Here is a 13,556-nt window from a genome sequence, read left to right on the forward strand (position 1 = left end):
GTGACTGGATGACGGGAGGGATCACTCGATAAATTGCCCTGTTTCGTTCATTCCCTCTGAAGCATCTGGCACTGGCCACGGTCAGAAGACGGGATGCTGGGCTAGATGGACCATTGGTCTAATCCAGTATGTCGATTCTTATGTTCTTTTCTTGTGGTAGCTACTTCAGATATAGATTTGCATTTGTCCTCTTAAGTGAATATTGCAATATCTGACCTTGTTTTAAACCACTGTGGGATGTGCAATAAAAGGGAAGTGTCGAAACTGGTAAACTACCACGTGAGGTTTATAAAGATGGCGTCTTTTAAGGGCAAAGAAGATTACTACAGGAATGATGGAAAACCTCTTTAATTTCAAAAGGGTCACCCAGTTTTTGCTCTATTCCTTTTTTAAAAACACTAAATTATTATAGGTGTAGATCTGCATTTTTGGAAGGCAGCAGATGTGCTTTCTTAATGGTTCACTTTGATGCATGTAACTAATGTGAGATGTGGCCTGCAGTTAGGGTGCTAACTGCCTATATTCCTCCAAAATTATAGAAAAATATGTCGAAACTGCAAATGCGGCCAGGAAGAACATGATGTCCTCACAAGCAACGAGGAAGATCGGAAAGTGGGGAAGCTCTTTGAAGACACAAAATACACAACCCTTATTGCAAAGCTGAAAACTGATGGAATTCCCATGTATAAACGCAACGTAATGATACTGACTAATCCAGTGTCTGTCAAGAAGAATATATCCATCAATACTGTGACATATGAATGGGCTCCTCCTGTTCAGAATCAGACACTGGTAAGAAATGCAGAACTTACTTTCTGCTTAGTGATAACATTTAACTGGGGTCTTGAGGTTTTGGGGGTTTTTTTTCCCTATTTTGGTGGTTGAAGAAGAGGCAGAGGGAATCCACAGTAAGGGGCAACATTTGTGGATCTTGTATAGAATCAAGTCCTTGGTTTTGATTGTATTTCTGATCCTGGTTTTATAGCTTTTTAAAATTACCAGTTGCTTCAAAACCTGATTCTCTCCTCCTCTTTTCCCCCTCCACCTTTCAAATAAAAGTGTGCTGGTATTCAGCCTGTGGACCCAATGTCTTCATATGGATTTCAGTATGTTATAGTTTACTGCACGCTGTCTGTCTGTCTGAGGTTTTTACTTTGGAAGTGGTGGGGAAGAGGCCATGTTCTTGTCTAATAGTTAGGATTAAACATTGCATTAGGCATATGCCTTTAGTAATGGCACTTAAGAGAATTTACAAATGCCCAAATCTGTCCTTTCTAGAAGGACTGAAAGAAATGGGATGTACTGTTTAAAAAAAAAAAAAAAACAATTTATGTCGTTGTTTAAAGGAAAGGGCAACACTCAATGCTGCACGTTTCTGTTACTGTATATGGTAAGAATGAGTTCAGTGTTGACCTCTAAAAGAAAAGCTCCTCTTAGTTTGTTAGCCTCTCAACCAGATGAGACACTTGGATAGCCTTTTGGGGACTTTTATTTTACTTTTTAACTTGAATTGTTGAATTTATCTACTGGAGTGCAATGTGATCCATAGCTGGAAATGCTCTCTTTATGGCCTGCTTCTAACTATGATAGGATGCAGTATCTTTTTTCAGTGACTTTCTTAAAATTGCATATGCTAAACCCTTCAGTACTTAACATTCATTTATCGATTTTGTATTTTTAGTTTTGAACTTGCTTTCCTGAAACACTATCTTCCTCTTTGCTACAATTATTTTTAACTGGGTCTATGCCCTGGGCAAGCTGCCCAATGCTTTTTGGTTCAGTTTCTCCATCTGTAAAATACTTTACATACATGTTGACAATGTTTTCAGAGTGCTATATAAATATTAAGCATTGTTGGATATTATTTAAAGGAGTAAATACTATTTTTAATGTAGTTATAGGCTTGGAATCAAGCATGTCTTTAACTGACTTCTGCCCAGCATGAATCTACTGCATTCATTTTGATCTACTAAAATTTGGGAGTTTAATGTTTATATAGAAGATTTTGCTAGTGATTAATTCAACTGTTGTTGGTTTTAGCCACTTGTTTAAAAAGCTAGATTCCATAATTGGCATCTGATATCTAATTCTTCTGGTTTAGGCTAGACAGTATATGCAGATGCTTCCAAAGGAGAAACAGCCTGTGGCTGGCTCAGAAGGTGCTCAGTACAGGAAGAAACAGTTGGCTAAGCAGCTGCCTGCTCATGATCAGGATCCTTCGAAATGCCATGAGTTATCTCCTAATGAGGTGAAGCAGATGGAACAGTTTGTGAAGAAATACAAGAATGAGGCACTTGGTGTGGGAGATGTCAAATTCCCTAGTGAGGTGGAAGCTAAAGCTACTGACAAGAATAATGCTAATGGTGATAGAAGCACCTCAGCACCTGTAGGAGCAATGGAGGACAAGTCATCAGGTCAAAAAGGATCCCAGTATGTAAGTATAAAGATAGCAGCAGGCAATATCAAAGGCTACAAGTAGACTGCTGTCAGATACCATTCAAACTACTATTTTAACCTGCTGAGCTTATATATAGAATGTATTTGAAATATCCTTAAATTGAAATACATGACTCTTGGCAGTATTAAATAAAAGTATACAGCAAATACCTCTAAACTTCCTAACTATGTAGACTATCATATCTTATTCTCATAAGTAATACAACAGTGTGGTTCTTAATGAATTGATCATGGATGAGAATAGTGTTCTTTCTTTATGCTATAAACTAATCTCCTAAGGGAAGGAATGCTCTTAGTAGTCTGTTTGCACGCTCTCTCTCTCTCCTCTTGCTGGGAAGGGAAGATTTTCTGAGGTAACTTAACTTGCTGATTTTTATCTAGAACTAAAGAAGAGCAAAAGATTATATATTCGTAATAAAGTAAGTTTCCTCACCAGACTGTGTAATTGATTGATACTTTGACTAGTCGGATTTTCATGTTGAGAACTACACTTTCTTTCTCTAGTATGGTCTTCAGTTCTATGCAGTGTTGAAGGGAAGCCATTAATTCCCAGTATTGGGTAGTAAATGTTTGTCTCAAGAAGGATCTGAATAAAATCTTAGTTGACAGTTCCACAAAAATGAAGCAAATAAGTACTACCTCTTGTGTTCCTTTATATTCTTATACAAGTATGTTTTAACTGTACTTGCTTTGTTAGGATTAGAGATTGCAAACTCCAGCTATGTATATCTTGGATACCTGTGTATAAGCAGTGCAGTTTAACTGCGGGTTAGACTGAACCACAGGTGACTTGTTACCAGAATTTAGGATTTTACCATTTATTTCTTACTGATTGCCCCTCCTAGCCTTGCTATTGGAGTTCAAAGAGCAGATAATGAAATTACTGGAATTCATATTATTCACATGAGCTATTTACAAGGAACTGCTACAACTGAATGAGTGTTTTTAGTAATTTTGGAATATTTCAGGAAAAAAACATGGAATAATGCATGTATTGTATGGGGCTGTGTGGGGAGGAATCTAACTTTAGAGTTCATTCTTTGTAAGTGTATCATAGGAGTTATTCCTAACATAGGGCTAGATTCTGTAGCATTTTGTCTAGTATATTCAAAGCTTTTAAACTAAGTGTGGACTGATGCAGTTAAGGAACTCTATCTGACCATCTCTGCAATCCTTATTCAACTGCTGCAGCGAACTAGATACTGGAAACTACTTTTTGAAATAAATAACAAGACTGCCATTGCAATAAGGGCTGCTACTACCACATGTTAAAATAACGTGACCATGTGTAGTAAATCACTTATTAACAGGCTATGGTGAAATTAAGCTATAATACAACAAGATATGTGTCATGCAGTCAGAACCTTCTTGTGATACTGCAGCATCAATCTTTTTCCTGTTACAAAATAAACTAATATTTTCTTAGAAACACCCCCTTGTGCAAAGTGTGATGATGAACTGCTCTGGATTACATTGGATCAAGGGAAACATAGCTCACAACCCCCTGTGAAGGAGCATTTACAGTAAATGTCCCTTTGCCAGTTCTCTCCCATTTAAATCTCCTAGGAGTGTGTAAGCTAAAGCGCCTCAGTGTAGCACAATTTGCCCAGGTAAGAAGCGGGCAAATAGGGACATTGTGACCCATATATATTTGTGTTTCCAAACTGAATTTAAAAGGGAGTGGTTGGGACTCTCCCAATACCTTGATAAAACCAATTTTTTACCTGTATCAGGGCACACTCAAATACATATTTTCATTTAAATGAACTTCTTGTTTTGCTATAAATAAGAAGCCTTGTAGAGCAGGGAGATTGAATAGTCAGGGTTCAGCGAGTCAAACTTTATCTATCTGGTGGGGGAAAAAAATCTTGTGTGAATAATACCCCTCTTTTTCCCACAAGGTTAGTGGGTTGCAGGGGAGATGGAGTACATGGAGGTCCTACTCTGGCTCACATTGAAACTAACTGGAGCCAGTGGGAAGTTTTCCTATGGGAACAGAAGCAGGCCTGAAGTAAGGATATGAGCCAAAAGAATGTTTATTACTTCTAGTACTTACCCCTTCAGCAGTTTCACTGCGCAATTTTTTATTTATTGTTATTTGGACTCTCCCTTTTATGTACACTTCCTGGAAATATTTTATTTGAAAGGAGTGAAAAGCAGAATAGAATATTTTATTGACTTCAGTTGTGGGGGGAAAAAATGAAAGGAGCCAATCAGAATAGAGGGATCACAGTAGCTAGTCAGTGGAGAGTTTCATATTCACAGTATAGCTATTGGAGAAAGGAAAAGAGGCACACAGTGAAACAAAACCAACTCAGTGCAGGAAGTGCGTAAGTGATAATAAGTAAACTGTATAGAATACATCATCTCTACACTCTAACTGGTGGACAAAAGCACTTCAGTATAGAATATAAATATTAGTAAAACAATATGCCTAGACTTCTTGGAACCCATTTGTTGTATGATTGTGTTCATGCTTTTTCCTCTTCCTTCCCCCTGCCCAAAGATAGATAATTGGACAACAGCTATGAGTGGCTCAGCAGCACAGGAGTGTAGGCTTAACACACATTTTTGAAATAGGAACAATATGTGCCTTCTTTGTTTGGCAGATACAGCCACTATTTTATAATCTCTTCAATACTTAAAAGTATGTGACCTTATTCTTATTTCATGTGATCCAATTTTACTCCAGCAGCTATTGTTATTCCTCCATTCTCATGAAGAGTTGGTCCACCGAGTACTAGATTAGCTAATGGGATAATGGTCACTCACCTTTTGGGCGCTGTTCTTGACTCTGCACAGATTCATAGATTTCAAGGCCAGAAGGGACCACTGTGATCATTTAGTCTAACCTCCTATATGACACAGCCCCTAGAACTCCTGTAGTAACATGTACTAATTTACTTCATACTGTTCCATGAATGATGTGAAATTTTCTGGTGGTCTGAATTCAGTTCTAGTGATAAATAAATATATTGCAAAAACCACCATCCAGTTAATTAGCTTTGATGCTATGCTGGCATAGCACCAATCTTCTTGTATTATTGCTTAATTAAACCTATTGTTTGACCTGGGATAAAATTTACTAACCTTGACCTTGGGAGTAACTCCACCTCCTTAATTTTAAGATAGGAAGTTAGGATTTACTGAAATACAAATTGTGGAATTTTTTTTATAGATATATTTTATATATCCTCATTTTATATCTAACTTAATTTGGATGGCTTCATTGTAGTCCTGCTACCGCTGCAAATTAAACATGAAAGAAGGTGATCCAGCTGTTTATGCCGAGCGTGCTGGATATGACAAACTGTGGCACCCCGCTTGCTTTGTCTGCTGCACCTGTAATGAACTTCTGGTGGACATGATCTACTTCTGGAAGAATGGAAACGTATATTGTGGAAGACACTACTGTGACAGTGAGAAACCCCGATGTGCTGGATGTGATGAGGTAGGCAAAGCCCCCAGCCCCCCCATGTGCATATTTAGAATATAGGTTTTTTACTGTGAACCAGTCTTTCCTTCTGAAAGTAATTAAATATTAAAACAGTCCTATACATAGGGATGAACGATACATTTTAATCAATTAAATGAGCTGACTTATGTGGAATATAATGCAGTTAGCTTGGTCTTGTTTAAATCTTTCTTGCTAAGGACACTAGGTGGAGTGCCTTGCTAAATTATACAAATATCTTAATGCAAAATGCAGAGAGCAGACATATTAATGCCATTGGAATCTACTGCATTAACAGTCATTAGAGGGTATCTGAAACAAAGCCAAGCAAATGTAACTTTAAATGTGCATGGAATGTACATTTAAAAGTGCAGGAACAATCTGGATTCAGAAACAGTGCAATCAAATGACCAATTTTTGGAAACCTGGCAATATGCCTTGTTAGTGGTATAAAGTTTCCTAGACAGAAATACTGTTCAAATCATACATTTGTGGTTTTTTTTCCCCCCCATAGCTGATATTCAGCAATGAATATACCCAGGCAGAGGGTCAAAACTGGCACCTGAAACACTTTTGCTGCTTTGATTGTGACTGTGTCTTAGCTGGGGAAATCTATGTCATGGTAAATGACAAGCCTGTCTGTAAACCATGCTACGTGAAGAACCATGCTGTGGTAAGATGCTTGAAGTTACCTTGATTTTGTAAGAAATGAGAATGACAATAACTTTTGATGGTACAGTATACAATCACATTCTCATCCATGCTATCTAAGGTCTGAATTGTTTCAATCTGGGTCAAACTCCATCAGTTGTCTTCTGCTTTCACTTGATACTGAAATAATTTTCTAATTTGTATATATAGAAGCAGTTTAAAAGAATGCAATCTGTTAACCAACTAGACAACTTAGAGCATTTAGTATGTAAACTTGAACCAAGACTTCCTAGAACCTGGAAGATTTGAAAATGGGTTAATGATGATTTTGTGGGTGAGGTAATATATCTTTTACTGGACCAGCTTCTCTTACTGAAAGCTTTTGTCTCTCAACCTTACAAGGAGCTCTTCTTCAGGTCTGGGAAATGTATTTAGCTTTGACACTCGGAGTACATTTCCCAGATCTGAAGAAGAGTTCTTTGTAATCTCAGAAGCTTTTGTGTGTCTCATCAACAGAAGTTGGTCCAATAAAACCATCTTACCTCCCCAACCTTGTCTCTCTAATATCCTGGGACCAACACAGCTACAACAACAACAACACTGCATACAATGACGACTTATGTAACTTACAAAGCTAGCAGAATGGTTTTAAGATATAGTAGACATTAAGTCATTTTGCTAACAAACCATGGCTACCACCATTTTCACACAGTTTCATCAGTGGTTTTTTTGTTTATCTCAGATGTCACCACTACATTTCAAGTATTACTAATTACACATAAAATAATAGTGCAGATCATCATGAAGTAGGAAGTGAGTGTGGTCTGGTGGGAAGAACAAGAGAGTTGGATTGGGATTTTGACTCCCACTTTCTAGTTCTGTCAGTAACTAATGTTGCATGTTAGTTAACCTCTGTGTACCCATCTATTAAATTATTAGAACATCTATTGTAGGTATGTTGATTGATTGAAATCCACACAGGAAAAGCTATAAGCATTAATAATGCTTTTCATCCAGGTTTTCTTCTTGGCTTTTTTTTTTCAGGGGTGAAAGTAAGATAAATTACTTACTGGTACGGGGGCCTGGCCTTGGGTGGGATTGGGGGGTCAGTCTCCCCCAGCCAGCCCTTCCATGCTGCCCGGCCTATGCCGCCTGCTGCTCCAGTGGCAATTTTAAAGGGCCCAGGGCTCTGGCTGCTGCCACGGTAGTAGCGGCTGTGGCCGGGAGCCCCAGGCCCTTTTTAAATCACCAGGCCCTGGGGCAGATGCTCCTTTTGCCTCCCAGCCCCTTTGGCGGTCCTGGAGGCAGGGGGCAGTGACACAGCGCTTAAACATCTGCTGTGTATGGGCCGGTACCAGTGGACACTTCTTATCGGCCTACTTTCGCCTCTGCTATAAACCTAGTCCTGCAATCCACTGAAGTGAATGAATACAGTGTCTAGGCATAATACGATCACGTACGTGTGTGTGTGTGTGTGTGTGTGTGTGTGTGTGTGTGTGTGTAGTACTACAGCAGAACCTCAGACTTGCAAAAACCTTGGGAATGGAGGTTGTTCATAACTGAAATGTTTGTAACTCTGAACAAAATATTATAATTCTTTCCAAAGTTTACAACTAAACATTGACTTAATACAGCTTTGAAACTTTACTATGCAGAAGAAAAATGCTGCTTTTAACCATCTTAATTTAAATGAAAGAAGCAGTTTCCTTACCTTGTCAAATCTTTTTTTTAAACTTTCCCTTTAATTTTGTTAGCAGGTTACATTTAACACAGTACTGCACTGTATTTCCCCCCTTCCCCACCCTTTTGAGTCAGTGTCTGTTTGCTGCTGCCTGATTGTGTACTTCCAGTTCCAAACGAGACGTGGTTGACTGGTCAGTTCGTAACTCTGAGGTTCTACTGTATGTAAAAGTAGGAACACAATGGCAGTTACAGCTATGGGAAACTACTTTTATGGATGTGACGTGTGTGCTACTTCAGAAGTTTATATAATATAATCCCAGTACTTCTCAGTTCAGATTTTTTAATTTGTGGTGTTTCTGCTGCTATTTGAGATGCTTCTTTTGAAACACACTGTTGGAAAGAGCATGTCATTCTTCTCAGTCTGACCATTGTCCTTGTAGCTTAAATGAACTGACCTGAAACATGTCTTTCCATTTTCATAACATTATTTTAATTGAATGTTGCATAACTCCAAAAGGACTGTACTTCAGGCTTGGTTACTTAACCGTTAAGTCTGAGGAGAATGAATAGTTTAGTAGCTAAAGCTCAGCCATTATGGCGTGGTGGTGAGGCTCAGTTCATGAATGGCTGACTGTAAATCACTTTAAGATTCTTGGAAACAATATATCATAGAAATAAAATACAAAACACTTTGATAAGAGTCTGGCTTCCTCTGGTGGTGCATCCATAATTGTTGCATCACTTGGGAAAGGAAATATAAAATCAGAGTGCTATTCTTCCTTTGGAGCAGTGCCAACGACATTCAGCATTTTGGTCCTTGAATAGTCTTAACTAACTTTGCCACAACAGCAATGCCTGCAGGCCAGGTCTGGGCACAGGGCACAATATAACCGTAAACTGAAGCAAGCTCTTCAAAGAAGATTTTTGAGCTTGAATCTCCTTGGTCAGACTGTCGTCTCAACTGCAACTGTACAACTCCCTGTATACAGGCCCCTAAAGGGTGTGTCTACACTACATTTTTAAAACCCACAGCAACTTCTGCTACATGCTAAAAACAGTTGTGTAGCCACCCTGGCTCTGAAGCAGAGGAGGAAGGTGGGTATCTGAGTCTGAGCTCCAGCCTGAGCCTGAAGATCTAAACAGTTGTCATCAGTGCCATGCACAAGCCCAAGTCTATAGACGCGGGTCTACACTGCTGCGGGTTTTAAAAAGCAGTGTAGATATACCCTAAGATCTTCATGAATCTGCAGATTCAATCCACGCCTCAGATTTCATCCACCTGAAAGTGGTTTAAAACAGAAGATCAGAGGGTGGATAATGTTGGAGTAGTTTTGTGAGGTTAAAAAACCTAGCACTAGAGGGTCTAATCAAAAAAGTAGGGGTGGGGGCATGAGTTTGTGTGGGGGCATGAGTTTGTGTATGTTAGTTAAGAGTTTTGCTACCATTTTTTTAACTTCAACATTTAAATTATCTACCCAGAAACTTTTGCCTTTTCCTGCTAGTTTGGACACGTTGATTTGTCAAATGTTGACCTGACTCTCTGCTTTTTTTTGGGCTGGCCAAATTAGCATTTTTATTTCAGCCTGCTTCTGTCTTATATTTTGCAGTGTTGCATAGATCCAGATATTTAGAATTAGCATCGCAGGGAATCTTATTCTATGAACTGTTGTATGTCCAATAACAATAGTTAAGACAGACATTCCACTTGAGGATTCCATATAGTGACAGTGAGTATGTGTGTAATAGAATTTTAAAAACACAAATCATCATTGTGCGTACTGGAGTGAAAATGCTCATTTAAGAATACAACTAAAATATTTTGAGAGAATATTTTTACTGGGCATTTTAAATCCAGTGTATACAATGAAAATAAAATATCCCTTTAAATTCTGAAAACCTGTTAGTCATGGTGTGGCTTTAAGACCGTAACTGACCATCCAAACCTGGACCTTATCTTTTGGAAATGTTATACCATTCACCATAGTACGTGGTTATAATCGGAGTTTTACCAGAGTAAGGATTTCAGGACTGGCTTGTGATACGAGCCAAAGAGTTGTAGTGTATTACGGTGAAAAGCAAATCTACTCCAAAATAGTCTTTGCAGTTCCTATTACTTTAAAGGCTGCACAGTGCCACCAGAGGGACGAGAGGAGGTGTGGAATTGTGCAAGAAACTTAGTGCCATAATCCCAGTAGGGAAGAGGGGTGTGGTAGTAAGACAGATATTAGGTTGCTCGTAAGTATGACATTTGAGGGCAACTGCAACCATATTCCCCCTCTGTGGTCCATCAGGGCATCTGCTCTCAGGTTTCCAGCTCCCCAGCCATCACCTCTCTTGGGCCGAGACACATGTCTCTCTCCCTACTGACCTGGATATTTCCAGGCTGCTGGATCCTGCCTTCATTGTATTAGTTCCCCAGCAGGTCAGATTGCCTAGGCAGCCCTGCTTTGCCTTCTCCTCTGAGGCTATAAACAGCATAAATGCCCCCAGTTAAGTTACTGCACAGCCCTTTCTAAGCAAGCACATTTATTCTTAAGGTGAAAGAACCTTCACATGCTAATAAGCTTACCAAAGCTCACTGCAATTCCAACAAGGGGTCTGGCAGATGAATAGTCTTTAACGCCATACAGGGGGTGTTCTGTTGTCACAAGTTCATAACACCTTTTTGCTCTGACCAAGAATGTTTATGAATCTAAAAGTCACTTCTTTATACGGTTTTGGATTCTGATTTGTTCTCGTGTAACAGGTGATCAGCTGACAAAGGCCCCCTTCTCAGGGCAGGGTTTCCAAAGGCTGAGTTCTTATATAACTGGAGAGGGTACATTGTTTCAGACAGTCCTCTGAAGCTCATAACGCTTTCCAGAGTTTACATTAGTCAGGTCTCCCTCCACAGACTTTACATAAAATTCCATAATAATATAGACACATTTGCATTTGTAATACAATGAACTCCTAAGATACTTAAACTTAATTCAGTAAGGTTTGTCCAGAATACTTCAGGAAATTGCCATATCTGTCACAACAGGAGCTACTGACCATACTGGATTGTTACAGAAATCAGAAGGTGAAAAAGGCAAGTAATTGCAGAGGTCAGTGATGGTGTGAGGTAACTTCCCCTATGGTGGCTATGCAATTTATCAGGTTTGTCAATGCTGTGTTGTCAGTGGCAAACTGTTCCAAAAATGACAATGACCCTGGACATGGAATTTAATATGGTGTTGTATACAACATGTAGCACAATGAGGACTTGTCCTGGTTGGCACCTCAAGTCACCATCGCTATATAAATGTTTTAAGGTTAGGCTCTATTGCAATGGGTTCTTTGATTTATTGTTTTGGTTTAATTTTTAAACACTAGTGTCTGCTTGCTTGCTTATTTTTTTAACATGTACGCTGACTACTTGAAACCATCTGATAGCTGAATTAGGCTTTCTTTATAGCTTCCTTTTGGCCCAAAAGAGTTCTTACAGTATTTATTCCCTTTCGTGCATCCGTCATTCCCAGCTAGTAATTCCTATTGCCTTCCATGAGTTCTACCCTTTCCTCAAATTGGAGAGAGAATGTGTTTTATAATTTGATTGCTGTTTTCACTCATCAGGTCTGCCAAGGCTGCCATAATGCTATTGATCCAGAAGTTCAGCGTGTAACATACAACAACTTCAACTGGCATGCCACAACAGAATGCTTCCTGTGTTCCTGTTGTAGCAAGAGTCTAATTGGCCAGAAATTCATGCCAATAGAAGGAATGGTCTTCTGCTCAGTAGAATGTAAGAAAAAAATGATGTCTTAAGAGTGGTATGTGTACATGAAACTAAGTATCACCATGTTTCAAAGTCATTGCATTTCTACTGTAAAATGCAATATCTGGGCATTTAAAAATTGGCGTAGTTCCCAAAGACTGAATGAATAACCAAGAAACTTGCTCTGTAACTTGCTTTAACTATAAGTAATACTTTGTGAAAGTTTCATATTTCTCTATTCTTTATGGTATTGCTTTTGAGCACTTAATGCTAACTTTTTCATATCCCAGATATGTAGAAAAATGTAATGTGAGCTACATACCTTAACAGCTGGCTTTGCCAAGAAGACTTTCCTCCTCTTGTAAAATGCAGGATAGAAAACAAGCTTAGAACTAACAGATCATATTTCCTGGGTGTGGCTCTGTCTCTTTGTGAATGATACATACAGGTTTCTCACTTCAGTTAGGGCAGTAAATTAACAGTTTTAAAAGCATTCCTGCTTTCATCAAGCACTTTGCTAAAGCCACACATTTTGTCTAAAATAAAAATGCACCCAGATTTATAGAACTCAATAAACGTGGAATGCAATCTGTCACTTAATCTTCTTAATTTACTCTCCCTGAAAACAACTTTAACTTTTTAGTAGGTGTACATGAAAATTAAAGAAAACTGTTAAGCTGGAATATTTTGAGTGAGGCTTCATTCTGCTAGTTCAAAAAGATTGGGCCAGTCTGATTTTGGGCATATCCTTTCTCCTCCTCCAATAAAGAATTTTAAACTGGCTTTTCCGGTATTTATGAATGCCCTTTTCCTAACTTGTGCAGTTTATCAAGGGGCATGGCACAGAATGACACATCTATTTTATTCTGAGAATCTGGCATTCTTCGAAAGGTGAAGGACTTTTACATTTTAAGTGATCTGAATTTTTATCCAGAAGTTAGTGGGATATGTAAATTCTTAGCAGAAGCAGAAACAAAATGGATAACTTTCTCACAAGACCCTTTCAGTATTTGTATTTGAAAAAAAACATTACAGTTCCATACTAACTTTCCTTACTCTAGAACTCAAAATGGATTAAATATTGTGATTATTCTGGGGAGAGATCTGATTGGGGTTGGGGGGGGAACTGAAATTTAAATTTGTTTACTTTAAGAATAACAGTTCTATGCTGAAATGTCTTAATCTGTGTAATACAGGTGCCAAACATGAATATGAGAGATGTTGGCTTTGTAAAGAACTATGCAAATTTCAAATTCAGCTCTTTAAGAATTACACATCTATGTATGTACTTTTATGGCTCACAAATAAAAAAAAGCTTTGCTCAACTTAAGTTGCATAATTTGTATTCCACTCTTTTAATTGATGTAAATATGCCTTTACTGCAGTAGGGGGAGTTAACGTCAAGGACAAAAAATAGTCTTTGGGTAACTATTTTAAGCTTCAGGCTGTTCTGAAGACAATACTTGTTGGTGTTGTCTTTTGTATGCACTTTAGAATACAGAAGGGAAAGGTCTGTTCAAACTATGAAGTGATCATGATCTTGATATGAATTTATACAATTTTGTTCAAATA

At 38.4% G+C, this 13,556-nt stretch overlaps 1 protein-coding gene across 1 annotated transcript in view; it reads left to right on the top strand.

Moving 5' to 3' along the window:
- The window catches only part of TES (testin LIM domain protein), a 45,517-nt gene extending 32,208 nt beyond the window's left edge, over positions 1–13,309 (top strand). Inside the window, exons 3-7 of the mRNA XM_038387304.2 lie at positions 540–792; positions 2,102–2,434; positions 5,693–5,908; positions 6,426–6,584; positions 11,843–13,309. Coding sequence (XP_038243232.1) covers positions 540–792; positions 2,102–2,434; positions 5,693–5,908; positions 6,426–6,584; positions 11,843–12,034 — 1,153 coding nt within the window. The 3' untranslated portion in view covers positions 12,035–13,309. The remainder of the gene's footprint in view (positions 1–539; positions 793–2,101; positions 2,435–5,692; positions 5,909–6,425; positions 6,585–11,842) is intronic.
- Positions 13,310–13,556: the final 247 nt, after the last annotated feature.

The sequence above is a fragment of the Dermochelys coriacea genome, chromosome 1 (assembly GCF_009764565.3).
Source record: "Dermochelys coriacea isolate rDerCor1 chromosome 1, rDerCor1.pri.v4, whole genome shotgun sequence".
Classification (NCBI taxonomy): domain Eukaryota; kingdom Metazoa; phylum Chordata; order Testudines; family Dermochelyidae; genus Dermochelys; species Dermochelys coriacea.